The sequence below is a fragment of the Oncorhynchus mykiss genome, chromosome 29, assembly GCF_057628025.1.
Source record: "Oncorhynchus mykiss isolate SJ-2025 chromosome 29, ASM5762802v1, whole genome shotgun sequence".
Taxonomy (NCBI): Eukaryota; Metazoa; Chordata; class Actinopteri; order Salmoniformes; family Salmonidae; genus Oncorhynchus; species Oncorhynchus mykiss.
Window position 1 is genome coordinate 9,527,933 of NC_143050.1, and position 22,354 is coordinate 9,550,286.

Consider the following 22,354-nt stretch of genomic DNA (forward strand, 5'->3'; position numbering starts at 1 on the left):
AATATGCTCTAAGAATTTTATCCCATTGATCGTCCTTACCCCTCTTCTGTTTTTCCCTAACTTTATGCAAACCTTTTGACGCGGTTGCTAGGTGTTGGGTTAAGGTCGCTACACTATCCCCTTCCTTTGGGAGAGCTTTTCCCCACGGCCTCTCTGATGGTCTCACGGGCGCCATCCCACTTCTGACACTGTCTTGTTTTTTATGTGTCTATCAGCTTCTAATCTCCTCCTCCTCTCCCTTTGTGTGTTTCAGATTAACCTGCGTCTCATCCTGGTCAGTGGGAAGACGAAAGAGTTCCTGTTTTCTCCCAATGACTCGGCCGCAGACATTGCCAAACACGTCTACGATAACTGGCCAATGGGTGAGTGACACCTCACAGACACACATTACAACTGGCCAATGGGTGAGTGACACCAAATGCATACATATCAGTGGAGGCTGGTGGAGGGAGGATGATATTATTCAATTCCACCCATTACAATGAGCCTATCATGCGATTTTAAAGAGACACCAGCCACTACTGGTGCATTTGGAAAGTATTCAGACCCCTGGACCTTTTCCACATTTTGTTACTTTACATCATTATTATCAAATGTATTCAATAAAAAAAAATCCTTATCAATCTACGCACAATACCCCATAATGACAAAGTGAAAACAGGTTTGAAGAAAGTTGAGCAAATTTATAAAAAAAATAAATAAAAAAAATACCTTATCTACATAAGTATTCAGACCCTTTGCTATGAGACTCGACATTGAGCTCAGGTGCATCCTGTTTCCATTAATCATCCTTGAGATGTTTCTACAACTTTATTGGAGTCCACCTGTGGTAAATTCAATTGATTGGATATGATTTGGAAATGCACATGCCTGTCTATATAAGGTCCCACAGTTGGCAGTGCATGTCAGAGCAAAAACCAAGCCATGAGGTTGAAGGAATTGTCCGTAGAGCTCAGAGACAGGATTGTGTCGAGGCACAGATCTGGGGAAGGGTACCAAAACACTTCTGCAGCATTGAAGGTCCCCAAGGACACAGTGGCCTCCATCATTCTTAAATGGAAGAAGTTTGGAACCACCAAGACTCTTCCTAGAGCTGGCCGCCTGGACAAACTGAGCAATCGGGGGGAAAAGGGCCTTGGTCAGGGAGGTGACCAAGAACCTGATGGTCACTCTGACAGAGCTCCAGAATTTCTCTGTGGAGATAGTTGTCCTTCTGGAAGGTTCTCCCATCTCTGCAGCACTTCACCAATCCGGCCTTTATGGTAGAGTGGCCAGACGGAAGCCAGTCTTCAGTAAAAGGCACATGACAGCCCTCTTGGATTTTGCCAAAAGGCACCTAAAGACTCTAAGACCATGAGAAAAAAGATTCTCTAGTCCGCTGAAACCAAGATTGAACTCTTTTACCTGAATGCCAAGCGTCACATCTGGAGGAAACCATCCCTACGGTGAAGCATGGTGGTGGCAGCATCATGCTGTGGTTGTTTTTCAGCGGCAGGGACTGGGAGACTAGTCAGAATCGAACAAAATATGAACAATGCAAAGTACAGAGAGATCCTTGATGAAATCTGCTCAGGACCTCAGACTGAGGTGAAGGTTCACCTTCAAACAGCACACAGCCAAGACAAAGCAGGAGTGGCTTCGGGACAAGTCTCTGAATGTCCATGGGTGGCCCGGACTTGAACCCGATCACAAATCTCTGGAGAGACCTGAAAATAGCTATGCAGCGATGCTCTCCATCCAACCTGACAGAGCCTGAGAGGATCTGCATAGAGGAATGGGAGCAACTCCCCAAATGCACTTGTGCCAAGCTTGTAGCGTCACACCAAAGAAGTCTTGAGGCTGTAATTGCTGCCAAAGATGCTTCAACAAAGTACTGAGTAAAGGGTCTGAATACTTATGTAAATGTGACATTTTTATTTTTAATAATAAACTTTCTAAAAACCTGTTGTTGCTTTGTCATTATGGGTTATTGTGTGTAAATTGTTGCGTGGGGAAAAAAACAATTGAATCCACTTTAGAATCTGGTCAGGCTTCTGGTCAGGCTCCATAGACGGGCACATCGCTCACCGCTCCCGAGCATACTACTCGCCAATGTCCAGTCTGTTGACAACAAGGTTGATGAAATCCGAGCAAGGGTAGCATTCCAGAGAGACATAAGAGACTGTAACGTTCTTTGCTTCACGGAAACATGGCTCACTCGAGACATGCTATCGGTGTCGGTACAGCCAGCTGGTTTCTTCACGCATCGCGCCGACAGAAGCAAGCATCTTTCTGGTAAGAAGAGGGGCGGGGAGGTATGCCTTATGATTAACGAGACGTGGTGTGATCATAACAACATACAGGAACTCAAGTCCTTCTGTTCACCTGACTTAGAATTCCTCACAATCAAATGTTGGCCGCATTATCTACCAAGAGAATTCTCTTAGATTATAATCACAGCCGTATATATTACCCCCAAGCAGACACATCGATGGCCCTGAACTAACTTTTTATTTGACTCTATGTAAACTGGAAACCACATATCCTGAGGCTGCATTCATTGGAGCTGGGGATTTTAACAAGGCTAATCTGAAAACAAGGCTCCCTAAATTCTATCAGCATATCGATTGTGCTACCAGGGCTGGTAAAACCCTGGATCATTGTTATTCTAACTGCCGCGATGCATATAAGGCCCTCCCCCGCCCTCCTTTTGGAAAAACTGACCACGACTCCATTTTGTTGCTTCCAGCCTATAGACAGACACTAAAACAGGAAGCTCCGCACTCAGGTCTGTTCAACGCTGGTCCGACCAATCTGATTCCACGCTTCAAGATTGCTACGATCACGTGGACTGGGATACGTTCCGCATTGCGTCAAACAACAACATTGACGAATACGCTGATTCGGTGAGCGAGTTTATTAGCAAGTGCATTAGCAATGTCGTACCCACAGCAACTATTAAAACATTCCCAAAGCAAAACTGAAAACACGAACCTCTGCTTTTAACCAGGCCAAGTTGGCCTGGAAACATGACCGAATACAAACAGTGTAGCTATTCCCACCGCACGGCAATCAAACAAGCTAAGCGTCAGTATAGAGACAAAGTAGAGTCGCAATTCAATGGCTCAGACACGAGAGGTATGTGGCAGGGTCTACAGTCAATCACGGATTACAAAAAGAAAACCAGCCCCGTCGCGGACCCTGATGTCTTGCTCCCAGACAAACTCCTCCACTTTGAGGACAATACAGTGCCACCGACACGGCCCGCTACCAAAACTTGCGGACTCTCCTTCACCGCAGCCAACGTGAGTAAAACATTTAAACGCGTTAACCCTCGCAAGGCTGCCGGCCAAGACGGCAACCCTAGCCACGTCCTCAGAGCATGCGCAGACCAGCTGGCTGGACATATTCAATCAATCCTTATCCCAGTCTGCTGTTCCCACATGCTTCAAGAGGACCACCATTGTTCCTGTCCCAAGAAAGCTAAGGTAACTGAGATAAACGACTATCGCCCCGTAGCACTCACTTCCGTCATCATGAAGTGCTTTGAGAGACTAGTCAAGGATCATTTCACCTCCACCCTACCTGACACTCTAGACCCACTGCAATTTGCTGACCGCCCTAATAGGTCCACAGACGACGCAATCGCAATCACACTGCCCTAACCCATCTGGACAAGAGGAATACCTATGTAAGAATGCTGTTCATCGACTACAGCTCAGCATTTAACACCATAGTACCCTCCAAACTCGTCATTAAGCTTGAGATCCTGGGTCTCGACCCCACCCTGTGCAACTGGGTCCTGGACTTTGACGGGCCGCCCCCAGGTGGTGAGGGTAGGAAACAACATCTCCACCCCACTGATCCTCAACACTGGGTTCACAGAAGGGTGCGTTCTCAGCCCTCTCCTGTACTCCCTGTTCACCCATGACTGCGTGGCCATGCACGCCTCCAACTCAATCCTCAAGTTTGCAGACGACACTACAGTGGTATGCTTGATTATCAACAACGACGAGACGGCCTACAGGGAGGAGGTGAGGGCCCTCGGAGTGTGGTGTCAGTAAAACAACCTCACACTCAACGTCAACAAGACAAAGGAGATGATCGTGGACTTCAGGAAACAGCAGAGGGAGCACCCCCCTAACCACATCAACAGGACAGTAGTGGAGAGGGTAGTAAGTTTTAAGTTCCTCTGCGTACACATCACGGACAAACTGAAATGGTCCACCCACACAGACAGTGTGGTGAAGAAGGCGCAGCAGCGCCTCTTCAACCTCAGGAGGCTGAAGAAATTTGGCTTCTCACCAAAAGCACTCACAAACTTTTACAGATGCACAATCGAGAGCATCCTGTCGGGCTGTGTCACCGCCTGGTACGGCAACTGCTCCGCCCACAACCGTAAGGCTCTCCAGAGGGTAGTGAGGTCTGCACAACGCGTCACCGGGGGCAAACTACCTGCCCTCCAGGACACCTACACCACCCGATGTCACAGGAAGGCCATAAAGATCATCAAGGACAACATCCACCCGAGCCACTGCCTGTTCACCCCGCTATCATCCAGAAGGCGAGGTCAGTACAGGTGCATCAAAGCTGGGACCGAGAGACTGAAAAACAGCTTCTATCTCGAGGCCATCAGACTGTTAAACAGCCACCACTAACATTGAGTGGCTGCTGCCAACATGCTGACTCAAATCTCTAGCCACTTTAAGAATGAAAAATTGATATAAAAAATGCATCACTAGCCACTTTAAACAATGCCACTTAATATAATGTTTACATACCCTACGTTACTCATCTCATATTTAAATACTGTACTCAAAACCATCTACTGCATCTTGCCTATGCCGTTCTGTACCATCACTCATTCATATATCTTTATGTACATATTTTTCATCCCTTTACACTTGTGTGTATAAGGTAGTTGTTGTGAAATTGCTAGATTACTCGTTGGTTATTACTGCATTGACAGAACTAGAAGCACAAGCATTTCGCTACACTCGCATTAACATCTGCTAACCACGTGTATGTGACATAAGATTTGATTTGATTTGAATAAGGCTGTAACGTGACAAAATGTTGAAAAACTCCAAGGGTCTGAATGCACTGTATGATATACAGTATGAGAAGTAAAACAGGGGAGATGGAGGAGAAGTAATACAGGGGAGATGGAGGAGAAGTAATACAGGGGAGATGGAGGAGAAGTAATACAGGGGAGATGGAGGAGAAGTAATACAGGGCAGATGGAGGAGAAGTAATACAGGGCAGATGGAGGAGAAGTAATACAGGGGAGATGGAGGAGAAGTAATACAGGGAAGATGGAGGAGAAGTAATACAGGGAAGATGGAGGAGAAGTAATACAGGGAAGATGGAGGAGAAGTAATACAGGGGAGATGGAGGAGAAGTAATACAGGGGAGATGGAGGAGAAGTAATACAGGGAAGATGGAGAAGTAATACAGGGAAGATGGAGGAGAAGATATACAGGGAAGATGGAGGAGAAGTATTACAGGGAAGATGGAGGAGAAGTAATACAGGGAAGATGGAGAAGTAATACAGGGAAGATGGAGGATAAGTATTACAGGGGAGATGGAGGAGAAGTAATACAGGGAAGATGGAGGAGAAGTAATACAGGGAAGATGGAGAAGTATTACAGGGGAGATGGAGGAGAAGTAATACAGGGAAGATGGAGGAGAAGTAATACAGGGAAGATGGAGGAGAAGTAATACAGGGGAGATGGAGGAGAAGTAATACAGGGAAGATGGAGGAGAAGTATTACAGGGGAGATGGAGGAGAAGTATTACAGGGAAGATGGAGGAGAAGTAATACAGGGAAGATGGAGAAGTAATACAGGGGAGATGGAGGAGAAGTAATACAGGGAAGATGGAGGAGAAGTATTACAGGGAAGATGGAGGAGAAGTAATACAGGGAAGATGGAGGAGAAGTATTACAGGGAAGATGGAGGAGAAGTAATACAGGGAAGATGGAGGAGAAGTAATACAGGGAAGATGGAGGAGAAGTATTACAGGGGAGATGGAGGAGAAGTAATACAGGGAAGATGGAGGAGAAGTAATACAGGGAAGATGGAGGAGAAGTTATACAGGGAAGATGGAGGAGAAGTAATACAGGGAAGATGGAGGAGAAGTAATACAGGGAAGATGGAGGAGAAGTATTACAGGGGAGATGGAGGAGAAGTAATACAGGGAAGATGGAGGAGAAGTTATACAGGGAAGATGGAGGAGAAGTAATACAGGGAAGATGGAGGAGAAGTAATACAGGGAAGATGGAGGAGAAGTAATACAGGGAAGATGGAGGAGAAGTAATACAGGGGAGATGGAGGAGAAGTATTACAGGGGAGATGGAGGAGAAGTAATACAGGGAAGATGGAGAAGTATTACAGGGAAGATGGAGGAGAAGTAATACAGGGAAGATGGAGGAGAAGTATTACAGGGAAGATGGAGGAGAAGTAATACAGGGAAGATGGAGAAGTAATACAGGGAAGATGGAGGAGAAGTAATACAGGGAAGATGGAGGAGAAGTATTACAGGGGAGATGGAGGAGAAGTAATACAGGGAAGATGGAGGAGAAGTAATACAGGGAAGATGGAGGAGAAGTAATACAGGGAAGATGGAGGAGAAGTAATACAGGGAAGATGGAGGAGAAGTAATACAGGGGAGATGGAGGAGAAGTATTACAGGGGAGATGGAGGAGAAGTAATACAGGGAAGATGGAGAAGTATTACAGGGAAGATGGAGGAGAAGTAATACAGGGAAGATGGAGGAGAAGTATTACAGGGAAGATGGAGGAGAAGTAATACAGGGAAGATGGAGAAGTAATACAGGGAAGATGGAGGAGAAGTAATACAGGGAAGATGGAGGAGAAGTATTACAGGGGAGATGGAGGAGAAGTAATACAGGGAAGATGGAGGAGAAGTATTACAGGGAAGATGGAGGAGAAGTAATACAGGGAAGATGGAGGAGAAGTATTACAGGGAAGATGGAGGAGAAGTAATACAGGGAAGATGGAGGAGAAGTAATACAGGGAAGATGGAGGAGAAGTAATACAGGGAAGATGGAGGAGAAGTAATACAGGGGAGATGGAGAAGTAATACAGGGAAGATGGAGGAGAAGTAATACAGGGAAGATGGAGGAGAAGTAATACAGGGAAGATGGAGGAGAAGTAATACAGGGAAGATGGAGGAGAAGTAATACAGGGGAGATGGAGGAGAAGTATTACAGGGGAGATGGAGGAGAAGTATTACAGGGGAGATGGAGGAGAAGTAATACAGGGAAGATGGAGGAGAAGTATTACAGGGAAGATGGAGGAGAAGTAATACAGGGAAGATGGAGGAGAAGTATTACAGGGAAGATGGAGGAGAAGTAATACAGGGAAGATGGAGGAGAAGTAATACAGGGGAGATGGAGAAGTAATACAGGGAAGATGGAGAAGTAATACAGGGAAGATGGAGGAGAAGTAATACAGGGAAGATGGAGGAGAAGTATTACAGGGGAGATGGAGGAAAAGTAATACAGGGAAGATGGAGGAGAAGTAATACAGGGAAGATGGAGGAGAAGTAATACAGGGAAGATGGAGGAGAAGTAATACAGGGAAGATGGAGGAGAAGTAATACAGGGAAGATGGAGGAGAAGTAATACAGGGAAGATGGAGGAGAAGTAATACAGGGAAGATGGAGGAGAAGTAATACAGGGGAGATGGAGGAGAAGTATTACAGGGGAGATGGAGGAAAAGTAATACAGGGAAGATGGAGGAGAAGTAATACAGGGAAGATGGAGAAGTAATACAGGGGAGATGGAGGAGAAGTAATACAGGGAAGATGGAGGAGAAGTAATACAGCGAAGATGGAGGAGAAGTTATACAGGGAAGATGGAGGAGAAGTTATACAGGGAAGATGGAGGAGAAGTAATACAGGGAAGATGGAGGAGAAGTAATACAGGGAAGATGGAGGAGAAGTAATACAGGGAAGATGGAGGAGAAGTAATACAGGGAAGATGGAGGAGAAGTAAAACAGGGGAGATGGAGGAGAAGTAATACAGGGAAGATGGAGGAGAAGTAATACAGGGAAGATGGAGGAGAAGTAATACAGGGAAGATGGAGGAGAAGTAATACAGGGGAGATGGAGGAGAAGTAATACAGGGGAGATGGAGGAGAAGTTATACAGGGAAGATGGAGGACAAGTAATACAGGGAAGATGGAGGAGAAGTAATACAGGGAAGATGGAGGAGAAGTAATACAGGGAAGATGGAGGAGAAGTAATACAGGGGAGATGGAGAAGTAATACAGGGAAGATGGAGAAGTAATACAGGGAAGATGGAGAAGTTATACAGGGAAGATGGAGGAGAAGTAATACAGGGCAGATGGAGGAGAAGTAATACAGGGGAGATGGAGGAGAAGTTATACAGGGAAGATGGAGGAGAAGTTATACAGGGAAGATGGAGGAGAAGTAATATAGGGAAGATGGAGGAGAAGTAATACAGGGAAGATGGAGGAGAAGTAATACAGGGAAGATGGAGGAGAAGTAATACAGGGAAGATGGAGGAGAAGTAATACAGGGAAGATGGAGGAGAATTAATACAGGGAAGATGGAGGATAAGTAATACAGGGAAGATGGAGGAGAAGTAATACAGGGAAGATGGAGGAGAAGTAATACAGGGAAGGTGGAGGAGAAGTAATACAGGGAAGATGGAGGAGAAGTAATACAGGGAAGATGGAGGAGAAGTAATACAGGGAAGATGGAGGAGAAGTAATACAGGGAAGATGGAGGAGAAGTAATACAGGGAAGATGGAGGAGAAGTAATACAGGGAAGATTGAGGAGAAGTAATACAGGGAAGATGGAGGAGAAGTAATACAGGGAAGATGGAGGAGAAGTAATACAGGGAAGATGGAGGAGAAGTAATACAGGGGAGATGGAGGAGAAGTAATACAGGGGAGATGGAGGAGAAGTAATACAGGGAAGATGGAGAAGTAATACAGGGAAGATGGAGAAGAAGTAATACAGGGGAGATGGAGGAGAAGTATTACAGGGGAGATGGAGGAGAAGTAATACAGGGAAGATGGAGGAGAAGTAATACAGGGAAGATGGAGGAGAATTAATACAGGGAAGATGGAGGAGAAGTAATACAGGGAAGATGGAGGAGAAGTAATACAGGGAAGATGGAGGAGAAGTAATACAGGGAAGATGGAGGAGAATACAGGGAAGATGGAGGAGAAGTAATACAGGGAAGATGGAGGAGAAGTAATACAGGGAAGATGGAGGATAATTAATACAGGGAAGATGGAGGAGAAGTAATACAGGGAAGATGGAGGAGAAGTAATACAGGGAAGATGGAGGAGAAGTAATACAGGGAAGATGGAGGAGAATACAGGGAAGATGGAGGAGAAGTAATACAGGGAAGATGGAGGAGAAGTAATACAGGGAAGATGGAGGAGAAGTAATACAGGGAAGATGGAGGAGAAGTAATACAGGGAAGATGGAGGAGAAGTAATACAGGGAAGATGGAGGAGAAGTAATACAGGGAAGATGGAGGAGAAGTAATACAGGGGAGATGGAGGAGAAGTAATACAGGGGAGATGGAGGAGAAGTAATACAGGGAAGATGGAGAAGTAATACAGGGAAGATGGAGGAGAAGTAATACAGGGAAGATGGAGGAGAAGTAATACAGGGGAGATGGAGGAGAAGTATTACAGGGGAGATGGAGGAGAAGTAATACAGGGAAGATGGAGGAGAAGTAATACAGGGAAGATGGAGGAGAAGTAATACAGGGAAGATGGAGGAGAAGTAATACAGGGAAGATGGAGGAGAAGTAATACAGGGAAGATGGAGGAGAAGTAATACAGGGAAGATGGAGGAGAAGTTATACAGGGGAGATGGAGGAGAAGTAATACAGGGAAGATGGAGGAGAAGTAATACAGGGAAGATGGAGGAGAAGTAATACAGGGAAGATGGAGGAGAAGTAATACAGGGAAGATGGAGGAGAAGTAATACAGGGAAGATGGAGGAGAAGTAATACAGGGGAGATGGAGGAGAAGTAATACAGGGGAGATGGAGGAGAAGTAATACAGGGAAGATGGAGAAGTAATACAGGGAAGATGGAGGAGAAGTAATACAGGGAAGATGGAGGAGAAGTAATACAGGGGAGATGGAGGAGAAGTATTACAGGGGAGATGGAGGAGAAGTAATACAGGGAAGATGGAGGAGAAGTAATACAGGGAAGATGGAGGAGAAGTAATACAGGGAAGATGGAGGAGAAGTAATACAGGGAAGATGGAGGAGAAGTAATACAGGGAAGATGGAGGAGAAGTAATACAGGGAAGATGGAGGAGAAGTTATACAGGGAAGATGGAGGAGAAGTAATACAGGGGAGATGGAGGAGAAGTAATACAGGGGAGATGGAGGAGAAGTAATACAGGGAAGATGGAGGAGAAGTAATACAGGGAAGATGGAGGAGAAGTAATACAGGGAAGATGGAGGAGAAGTATTACAGGGGAGATGGAGGAGAAGTAATACAGGGGGGATGGAGGAGCTCTGGTGGGAATGAAGGGGACATGTTACACACTAATGAGTTTAAAGACATTGAGCCAGAACCCCTCACAGAACCCGGGATATTATACACACACACACACACCTGAACATGTTGACTTGCATGGCTTGTTAGGCGCGGCAGGGTAGCCTAGTGGTTAGAGCGTCGGACTAGTTACCAGAAGGTTGCAAGTTCAAACCCCCGAGCTGACATGGTACAAATCTGTCGTTCTGCCCCTGAACAAGGCAGTTAACCTAGGCTGTCATTGAAAATAAGAATTTGTTCGTAACTGACTTGCCTAGTTAAATAAAGGTAAAATAAAAGGTGTGGAGCTCTCTCTCTAAAGGTAAAATACAAGATGGAGGAGCTCTGGTGGGAATGAAGGGGACATGTTACACACTAATGAGTTTAAAGACATTGAGCCAGAACCCCTCACAGAACCCGGGATATTATACACACACACACACCTGAACATGTTGACTTGCATGGCTTGTTAGGCGCGGCAGGGTAGCCTAGTGGTTAGAGCGTCGGACTAGTTACCAGAAGGTTGCAAGTTCAAACCCCCGAGCTGACATGGTACAAATTTGTCGTTCTGCCCCTGAACAAGGCAGGGGCTGTCATTGAAAATAAGAATTTGTTCTTAACTGACTTGCCTAGTTAAATAAAGGTAAAATAAAAGGTGTGGGTTGGTATGGTGTCCTCCAGACCCATTTCTCTGTCTTCCTTCTTTCAATCTGTCTCTCCTTCTGTTGATGGCGATGATAATGGTGATCTTCATTTCTCTTCAGACTGGGAGGAGGAACAGGTCAGCAGTCCTAACATCCTGAGGCTCATCTACCAGGGTCGCTTTCTACATGGAAACGTCACGCTAGGAGGTGAGAACACACCGGTAACACACACACACACACACACCCGGAAACGCACACACACACCGGAAACACACACACACACCGGAAACACACCGGAAACACACACACACACACCAGACACACACAGTCAAAATCAGTCAATTGAAATCAATTCATTAGGCCCTAATCAATGGATCACATGACTGGGAATACAGACCTTTTCTGGATCAGAAACCGGTCCCATATCTGGTGTGACCACCATTTGGCTCACGACACAGGCTGTTGATTGTGGCCTGTGGAATGTTGTTCCACTCCTCTTCAATGGCTGTGAGAAGTTGCTGGATATTGGCGTACAGATCCTTGTGACATGGAGCATTATCATGCTGAAACATGAGGTGATGGTGGCAGATGAGTAGCATGACACCCACAGGTTTCATCAGCTGCCCGGTGAAGAAGCCAGATGAGTAGCATGACACCCACAGGTTTCATCAGCTGCTCGGTGAAGAAGCCAGATGAGTAGCATGACAACCACAGGTTTCATCAGCTGCCCGGTGAAGAAGCCAGATGAGTAGCATGACACCCACAGGTTTCATCAGCTGCCCGGTGAAGAAGCCAGATGAGTAGCATGACACCCACAGGTTTCATCAGCTGCTCGGTGAAGAAGCCAGATGAGTAGCATGACAACCACAGGTTTCATCAGCTGCCCGGTGAAGAAGCCAGATGAGTAGCATGACACCCACAGGTTTCATCAGCTGCCCGGTGAAGAAGCCAGATGAGTAGCATGACACCCACAGGTTTCATCAGCTGCCCGGTGAAGAAGCCAGATGAGTAGCATGACAACCACAGGTTTCATCAGCTGCTCGGTAAAGAAGCCAGATGAGTAGCATGACACCCACAGGTTTCATCAGCAGCCCGGTGAAGAAGCCAGATGAGTAGCATGACACCCACAGGTTTCATCAGCTGCCCGGTGAAGAAGCCAGATGAGTAGCATGACACCCACAGGTTTCATCAGCTGCTCGGTGAAGAAGCCAGATGAGTAGCATGACAACCACAGGTTTCATCAGCTGCTCGGTAAAGAAGCCAGATGAGTAGCATGACAACCACAGGTTTCATCAGCTGCTCGGTAAAGAAGCCAGATGAGTAGCATGACAACCACAGGTTTCATCAGCTGCTCGGTGAAGAAGCCAGATGAGTAGTTGTAATTGTCTGCATCATTTCCAATCCCCCATATTTTTATTTTGGTGAACATATCATTTAAATATGAGCCCTTTTTCATGCCACTTGTGAAATCCACTTCTATCATTGGAGGGGAGGAGACAGGTTAAAGCTATGATCCCTTATTGGTATTGATGTCCACTTCTATCATTGGAGGGGAGGAGACAGGTTAAAGCTATGATCCCTTATTGGTATTGATGTCCACTTCTATCATTGGAGGGGAGGAGACAGGTTAAAGCTATGATCCCTTATTGGTGTCCACTTCTATCATTGGAGGGGAGGAGACAGGTTAAAGCTATGATCCCTTATTGGTATTGATGTCCACTTCTATCATTGGAGGGGAGGAGACAGGTTAAAGATATGATCCCTTATTGGTATTGATGTCCACTTCTATCATTGGAGGGGAGGAGACAGGTTAAAGCTATGATCCCTTATTGGTATTGATGTCCACTTCTATCAGTGGAGGGGAGGAGACAGGTTAAAGCTATGATCCCTTATTGGTATTGATGTCCATTTCTATCATTGGAGGGGAGGAGACAGGTTAAAGCTATGATCCCTTATTGGTATTGATGTCCACTTCTATCATTGGAGGGGAGGAGACAGGTTAAAGATATGATCCCTTATTGGTATTGATGTACACTTCTATCATTGGAGGGGAGGAGACAGGTTAAAGATATGATCCCTTATTGGTATTGATGTCCACTTCTATCATTGGAGGGGAGGAGACAGGTTAAAGCTATGATCCCTTATTGGTATTGATGTCCACTTCTATCATTGGAGGGGAGGAGACAGGTTAAAGCTATGATCCCTTATTGGTGTCCACTTCAATCATTGGAGGGGAGGAGACAGGTTAAAGCTATGATCCCTTATTGGTATTGATGTCCACTTCTATCATTGGAGGGGAGGAGACAGGTTAAAGCTATGATCCCTTATTGGTATTGGTGTCCACTTCTATCATTGGAGGGGAGGAGACAGGTTAAAGCTATGATCCCTTATTGGTATTGGTGTCCACTTCTATCATTGGAGGGGAGGAGACAGGTTAAAGCTATGATCCCTTATTGGTATTGATGTCCACTTCTATCATTGGAGGGGAGGAGACAGGTTAAAGATATGATCCCTTATTGGTATTGATGTCCACTTCTATCATTGGAGGGGAGGAGACAGGTGAAAGCTATGATCCCTTATTGGTATTGATGTCCATTTCTATCATTGGAGGGGAGGAGACAGGTTAAAGATATGATCCCTTATTGGTATTGATGTCCACTTCTATCATTGGAGGGGAGGAGACAGGTTAAAGCTATGATCCCTTATTGGTATTGATGTCCACTTCTATCATTGGAGGGGAGGAGACAGGTTAAAGCTATGATCCCTTATTGGTATTGATGTCCACTTCTATCATTGGAGGGGAGGAGACAGGTTAAAGCTATGATCCCTTATTGGTGTCCACTTCTATCATTGGAGGGGAGGAGACAGGTTAAAGCTATGATCCCTTATTGGTATTGATGTCCACTTCTATCATTGGAGGGGAGGAGACAGGTTAAAGATATGATCCCTTATTGGTATTGATGTCCACTTCTATCATTGGAGGGGAGGAGACAGGTTAAAGCTATGATCCCTTATTGGTATTGATGTCCACTTCTATCAGTGGAGGGGAGGAGACAGGTTAAAGCTATGATCCCTTATTGGTGTCCACTTCTATCATTGGAGGGGAGGAGACAGGTTAAAGCTATGATCCCTTATTGGTATTGATGTCCACTTCTATCATTGGAGGGGAGGAGACAGGTTAAAGCTATGATCCCTTATTGGTATTGGTGTCCACTTCTATCATTGGAGGGGAGGAGACAGGTTAAAGCTATGATCCCTTATTGGTATTGATGTCCATTTCTATCATTGGAGGGGAGGAGACAGGTTAAAGCTATGATCCCTTATTGGTATTGATGTCCACTTCTATCATTGGAGGGGAGGAGACAGGTTAAAGATATGATCCCTTATTGGTATTGATGTCCACTTCTATCATTGGAGGGGAGGAGACAGGTTAAAGATATGATCCCTTATTGGTATTGATGTCCACTTCTATCATTGGAGGGGAGGAGACAGGTTAAAGCTATGATCCCTTATTGGTATTGATGTCCACTTCTATCATTGGAGGGGAGGAGACAGGTTAAAGCTATGATCCCTTATTGGTGTCCACTTCTATCATTGGAGGGGAGGAGACAGGTTAAAGCTATGATCCCTTATTGGTATTGGTGTCCACTTCTATCATTGGAGGGGAGGAGACAGGTTAAAGCTATGATCCCTTATTGGTATTGATGTCCACTTCTATCATTGGAGGGGAGGAGACAGGTGAAAGCTATGATCCCTTATTGGTGTCCACTTCTATCATTGGAGGGGAGGAGACAGGTTAAAGCTATGATCCCTTATTGGTATTGATGTCCACTTCTATCATTGGAGGGGAGGAGACAGGTTAAAGCTATGATCCCTTATTGGTATTGATGTCCACTTCTATCATTGGAGGGGAAGAGACAGGTGAAAGCTATGATCCCTTATTGGTATTGATGTCCACTTCTATCATTGGAGGGGAGGAGACAGGTTAAAGCTATGATCCCTTATTGGTATTGATGTCCACTTCTATCAGTGGAGGGGAGGAGACAGGTTAAAGCTATGATCCCTTATTGATGTCCACTTCTATCATTGGAGGAGAGGAGACAGGCGAAAGCTATGATCCCTTATTGGTATTGGTGTCCACTTCTATCAGTGGAGGGGAGGAGACAGGTTAAAGCTATGATCCCTTATTGGTGTCCACTTCTATCATTGGAGGGGAGGAGACAGGTTAAATAAGGATTTTTAAGCCTTGAGACAATTGAGACATGGATTGTGTATGTGTGCCATTCAGAGGGTGAACGGGCAAGACAAAAGATTTAAGTGCCTTTTGAATAGGGTATGGTCGGTGCCAGGTGTACCGTTATTGTGTCAAGAACTGAAACGCTGCAGTATATTTCACGCTCAGCAGTTTCCTGTGTGTATCAAGAATGGTCCACCACCCATAGGACATCCAGCCAACTTGACACAACTGTGGGAAGCATTGGAGTCAACGTGGGCCAGCATCCCTGTGGAACGCTTTCAACACCTTGTAGAATCCTTTCCCTGAAGAATTGAGGCTGTTCTGAGGGCAAAAGGGGGGGGGGGGTGCAACTCAACATTAGGAAGGTGTTGTTAATGTTTGGTTTACTCAGTGTATTTATCTCTTGCTCTCGTCTCATCCATCTTTCAAATCAAATTGTATTGGTCACATGCGCCGAATACAACAGATATCCTTACCGTAAAATGATTAATTACACAAGCCCTTAACTAACAATGCAGTTCAAGAGTTAAGAAAATATTTACTAAATATATATATATATATTTTAAAGTAACACAATAAAATAACAATAACCAGGCTATATAAAGGTGGTACCGGTACCGAGTCAATGTGTGGGGTACAGGTTAGGTGAGGTAATATGTACATGTAGGTAGGGGTAATGTGACTATGGGGGTACAGGTTAGCTGAGGTAATATGTACATGTAGGTAGGGGTAATGTGACTATGGGGGTACAGGTTAGGTGAGGTAATATGTACATGTAGGTAGGGGTAATGTGACTATGGGGGTACAGGTTAGCTGAGGTAATATGTACATGTAGGTAGGGGTAATGTGACTATGGGGGTACAGGTTAGCTGAGGTAATATGTACATGTAGGTAAGGGTAATCTGACTATGCATAGATAAGAAGTGGTGAGTATCTGCAGTGTAAAAACAAAGGGGGGTGTCAATGTAAATTGTCCGGGTGGCCAATTGATTAGTTGTTCAGCAGTCTTATGACTTGGGTGACTGGAGTCTTTGACAATTTTTCGGGCCTTCCTCTGACCCCGCCTAGTATATATGTCCTGGATGGCAGGAAGCTTGGCCCTATGTACTGGGCCAAACGCACTACCCTCTGTAGCGCCTTACGGTCAGATGCCGAGCAGTTGCCATACCAGGCGGTGGGTGATTCAACCGGTCGGGATGTTCTCTATGGTGCAGCTGTTGAACCTTTTGAGGATCTCTTTCTCTTGTTTTTGTCCACGTCTTGTCTGTCTGTCTGTCTGTCTGTCTGTCTGTCTGTCTGTCTCTCTGTCTCTCTCTCTGCCTCTCTCTCTGTCTCCCTCTCTCTGTCTCTCTCTCTCTGTCTCTCTCTCTCTCAGGTCTCTCTCTGTCTCTCTCTCTCAGGTCTCTCAGGTCTCTCTCTCTTTCTCCCTCTTCTCTCCTCTCAGGTCTCTCTCTCTCTCTCGCTCTCTCTCTCTCGCTCTCTCTCTCTCGCTCTCTCTCTCTCGCTCTCTCTCGCTCTCTCGCTCTCTCTCGCTCTCGCTCTCGCTCTCGCTCTCGCTCTCGCTCTCGCTCTCGCTCTCGCTCTCTCGCTCTCGCTCTCTCGCTCTCTCGCTCTCTCGCTCTCTCGCTCTCTCTCTCTCTCTCTCTCTCTCTCTCTCTCTCTCTCTCTCTCAGGTCTCTCACTCTCTTTCTCCCTCTTCTCTCCTCTCAGGTCTCTGTTTCTCTGTCTGGCTCCTGTCTCTCCTCTCTCTTGGTTGTGTATTCTATGTTAGATCAGTTAAATGATGATAGTTATGATGATATATTGTCTTTGTAACAAGTCTTTGTCTGTTAACGCTGTTCTACTCTGTCACTCGCACCCTCCTCCCCTCCTCCTCCTCCTCCTCCTCCCTCCCCTCCTCCTCCTCCTCCTCCCCTTCTCTCAGCTCTCAAACTGCCTCTGGGGAAAACCACAGTGATGCATTTAGTTGCCAGAGAGACGTTGCCTGAGCCAAACTCCCAAGGTAACCCGCTTTTCATTTATCCCACCTTCCAGACTTTTAATTCATCCCTTGTTCCTCCCCCTCACACTAAAACACAGTAATAGATGATGCCTTTACTGTAGATGATGGTAGTAATTATTTCTGTTTGTTTAGGAACAGCTAATGATCCGTGATGAATATTTCTAACCTTATCCCAGTCCTGTAATAAGACGTGTGTTTCAGTAAGCGTATGCAACACTATTTAAATAATGACAGATGGTTGTTTTTGTTTCAATGATACTCTTTTTTTTTAAAAAAAGGTAGATTTCTCAACAATATTGCTACTAAACAGTATCCTGACAGTGTCCTGACAGTATGTATCCTGACAGCGTCCTGACCTCCTCCTGACCGCGTCCTGACCGCCTCCTAACCGCGTCCTGACCTCGTCCTGACCTCGTCCTGACCGCCTCCTGACCGTGTTCTGACCGCCTCCGGACCTCGTCCTGACCGCCTCCTGACAGTGTCCTGACCGCCTCCTGACCTCGTCCTGACCGCCTCCTGACCTCGTCCTGACCGCCTCCTGACAGTGTCCTGACCGCCTCCTGACAGTGTCCTGACCGCCTCCTGACAGTGTCCTGACCGCCTCCTGACAGTGTCCTGACCGCCTCCTGACAGTGTCCTGACCGCCTCCTGACAGTGTCCTGACCGCCTCCTGACAGTGTCCTGACCGCCTCATGACAGTGTCTTGACCGCCTCCTAACAGTGTCCTGACCGCGTCCTGACCTCGTCCTGACCTCGTCCTGACCGCCTCCTGACCGTGTTCTGACCGCCTCCGGACCTCGTCCTGACCGCCTCCTGACAGTGTCCTGACCGCCTCCTGACAGTGTCCTGACCGCCTCCTGACAGTGTCCTGACCGCCTCCTGACAGTGTCCTGACCGCCTCATGACAGTGTCTTGACCGCCTCCTGACCGTGTCCTGACCGCCTCCTGACAGTGTCCTGACCGCCTCATGACAGTGTCTTGACCGCCTCCTGACCGTGTCCTGACCGTGTCCTGACCACGTCCTGACCGCATCGTGACCGTGTAACTTTCTGACCGTTTTCTGACCGCATCCTGACTGTGTTTGACTGTGTGTTGTGTTCCTTCTCAGGTCAGAGGAACAGAGAGAAAACTGGAGAGAGTAACTGCTGTGTCATCCTGTAAATACCCACATCCATCCCTCCCTCCCACACCCACCTCCATCCCTCCCTCACCCACCCACCTCCATCCCTCCCTCACCCACCTCCATCCCTCCCTCACCCACCCACCTCCATCCCTCCCTCACCCATCCATCCCTCACCCACCTCCATCCATCCCTCCCTCCCTCACCCACCTCCATCCATCCCTCCCTCCCTCACCCACCTCCATCCATCCCTCCCTCCCTCCCTCCCTCACCCACCTCCATCCATCCCTCCCTCCCTCCCTCACCCACCTCCATCCCTCCCTCACCCACCTCCATCCATCCCTCCCTCACCCACCTCCATCCATCCCTCCCGCACCCACCTTCATCCCTCCCTCACCCACCCACCTCCATCCATCCCTCACCCACCTCCATCCCTCCCGCACCCACCTTCATCCCTCCCTCTCACACCTCCATCCATATCTCCCTCCCACACCCACCTCCATCCATCCCGCACCCACCTCCATCCATCTCTCCCTCCCACACCTCCATCCATATCTCCCTCCCACACCCACCTCCATCCCTCCCTCACCCACCTCCATCCATCCCTCCCGCACCTCCATCCATCTCTCCCTCCCTCACCCACCTCCATCCCTCCCTCACCCACCTCCATCCCTCCCTCACCCACCTCCATCCCACCCTCCCTCACCTCCATCCCACCCTCCCTCACCCACCTCCATCCATCCCTCCCTCCCTCCCTCACCCACCCACCTCCATCCCTCCCTCACCCACCTCCATCCATCTCTCCCTCCCACACCCACCTCCATCCCACCCTCACCCACCCACCCACCTCCATCCCTCCCACACCCACCTCCATCCCTCCATCACCCACCCACCTCCATCCCTCCCTCACCCACCCACCTCCATCGCTCCCACACCCCCTCCCTCCGTCCCTCCATCACCCACCCACCTCCATGCCTCCCTCCCTCACCCACCCACCTTCATCCCTCCCTCCATCGCCCCTAACTTGGATCCAACCAACACACTGTCCTGTCCTGCAGTCTCTCTAGAATTCTGCTGCTGAACACACACACACACACACACACACACACACACACACAAAACATTCTGTGTTCCTCATAGCAATACAGTGCACTTGCTCATAAACTGTGTGTGTGGGCCGGTCTCTCTCACTCAGACTTAACCACTAAATAAACCCACGCTCCCACCTGCCCCCCCCCCAACACACACACCCCCTTTGACCACCCACTTATCTAGATGTGCTGTCTGTGTCCCATAGTGCAGCAAAGCATTGATGTGCCTGATCAGAACACATACACACACACACACACACACACACACACACGCCTGTGTCCTTTTTACCTCCCCCTCTATCACTTGTGTATATGCCCTTAAATCTTACACTAGTGCATTGACAGACCGATACAGTCTTTTATTCACTCATGATGGTTCTAGCCAATTACTAACAAACACACAAACAAACTGTGTTATTTGACCGTAATATCATGTTGTTGACTGTGTTTTGACAGTCGGTCCTCTCCTCCTTTCTAACCAGTCAGTGTTTTAGATCATTCCTCCGTCAGAACCCTCGTCCCCCCTTTTCCCCTGAACGAGGAGAAAGAAACTGAACAAGGGGAAGAAAGACAGACAGATCTCCCTTCTTCCCCGTCCCTCCTCACCAGAAAGACAGACAGATCTCCCTTCTTCCCCGTTCCTCCTCACCATAAAGACAGACAGATCTCCCTTCTTCCCCGTCCCTCCTCACCAGAAAGACAGACAGATCTCCCTTCTTCCCCGTTCCTCCTCACCATAAAGACAGACAGATCTCCCTTCTTCCCCGTTCCTCCTCACCCTAAAGACAGACAGATCTCCCTTCTTCCCCGTTCCTCATCACCCTAAAGACAGACAGATCTCCCTTCTTCCCCGTCCCTCCTCACCAGAAAGACAGACAGATCTGTTGAATACCTCTAGTGTTGTGATGGGTCGGGTCTGCTTGCCAATCCAAGCCAAGGGAAAGAACCAATCTGGAATTAAGTGTAATTTTCTTTCAAATCTCTTTCTTCTTCACTTAAAGAAAGATAAAGGCTTGGATTTTTTTGCACAACAATGAACGCATGTGCCCCCCCCCCAGCCCCCCCCCCCCCCCACCACCACCGAACGACCTGTAAAAAGAGTTTCTTATCTTACTTAGTATTTTTCCAATGGGAATAATATGTAAAAAAACATAAACTAAGGTAACATATGTGTAGAATATATTGAATATAAATATTCTCTAGAACATGATGATGCCTCTAGATCCTGTTGATGCCAGTATATTGATGTTTTTTAGTGTCTCTGTGTGCACCATCATTAACTAGCTAGCTTCCTAGACAGAAGTTCAAACTGTCACCTTGCTGATGACGCTACAGTACGTCCCAAAGGAAACCCTATTTCAGATCTAGTGTGATACTTTTGACCAAGGCCTATGGGACCTGCGAAAGACTAGTGCGGGAGGTGTACTTGTACATCAAGCTGCCTTAAGCTAAAGAAACAGGAGATGGGCTCCTGCCTTATGGGCTTTTCTGGCTCAAACAAGGCTACTTACTGGTCCAAAGTAGTGCACTATATAGGGAATAGGGCCCTGGTCCAAAGTAGTGCACTATATAGGGAATAGGGCCCTGGTCCAAAGTAGTGCACTATATAGGGAATAGGGCCCTGGTCCAAAGTAGTGCACTATATAGGGAATAGGGTCCTGGTCCAAAGTAGTGCACTATATAGGGAATAGGGCCCTGGTCCAAAGTAGTGCACTATATAGGGAATAGGATCCTGGTCCAAAGTAGTGCACTATATAGGGAATAGGGCCCTGGTCCAAAATAGTGCACTATATAGGGAATAGGGCCCTGGTCCAAAGTAGTGCACTATATAGGGAATAGGGCCCTGGTCCAAAGTAGTGCACTATATAGGGAATAGGGCCCTGGTCCAAAATAGTGCACTATATAGGGAATAGGGCCCTGGTCCAAAGTAGTGCACTATATAGGGAATAGGGCCCTGGTCCAAAGTAGTGCACTATATAGGGAATAGGGCCCTGGTCCAAAATAGTGCACTATATAGGGAATAGGGCCCTGGTCCAAAGTAGTGCACTATATAGGGAATAGGGCCCTGGTCCAAAGTAGTGCACTATATAGTGTGCCATTTAGGGCAAAGTCATCTTGTTGTCCTTTAAGCAGCAAAACAGAACCATCCTCCTAATCATTGACATACAGAACTATTTGAAACATATTTTTTAAATGTGTTTTTATTTTCAGTAATATTTTTTTTTCAACTGTTCATAGTTTAATATAATCCTTTTTTTTTTCTTTCTCTCTCTGTGTGTTTTATTTTGCTTTGTAACAGCACTAGGTCTTAAAGGTTCTGTCCCAAATGCCACCCTATTCCCTATATGTTGTACTTCTTTTGACCAGGGGCCCATAAGGCTCTGGGCCAAGAGGTAGTTCACTACGAAAGGAAATAGGAGGCTATTTGGGATGTAGCCAAATATTATAGTTTATATTGCTCAGTGATCAGGGTTTCAGGCTGTACAGTGATAATATTGAAAAGCATTTTCTAAATGATTGTAAATAGCACTAATCTAATGCTTATCCCCTATACCCCTCTTCCAAACTTCAAATGGAATAAATCCATCTGTCAACTAAATAAAGATTATTGAAGTGCTGCCATTGATTTATGACTTGATCCATCTATGAACTAAATATAGATTATTGAAGTGCAGCCATTTGACTTATGTGATCATTACTCTCATTAAACAATCATTATGTTG

General features: G+C 46.7%; 1 protein-coding gene across 1 annotated transcript in view; it reads left to right on the top strand.

Annotated features, from left to right (window-relative positions):
* The window catches only part of ubl3a (ubiquitin-like 3a), a 61,445-nt gene extending 39,091 nt beyond the window's left edge, over nt 1-22,354 (top strand). Inside the window, exons 2-5 of the mRNA XM_036968327.2 lie at nt 254-362; nt 11,302-11,388; nt 17,343-17,420; nt 18,529-22,354. Coding sequence (XP_036824222.1) covers nt 254-362; nt 11,302-11,388; nt 17,343-17,420; nt 18,529-18,581 — 327 coding nt within the window. The 3' untranslated portion in view covers nt 18,582-22,354. The remainder of the gene's footprint in view (nt 1-253; nt 363-11,301; nt 11,389-17,342; nt 17,421-18,528) is intronic.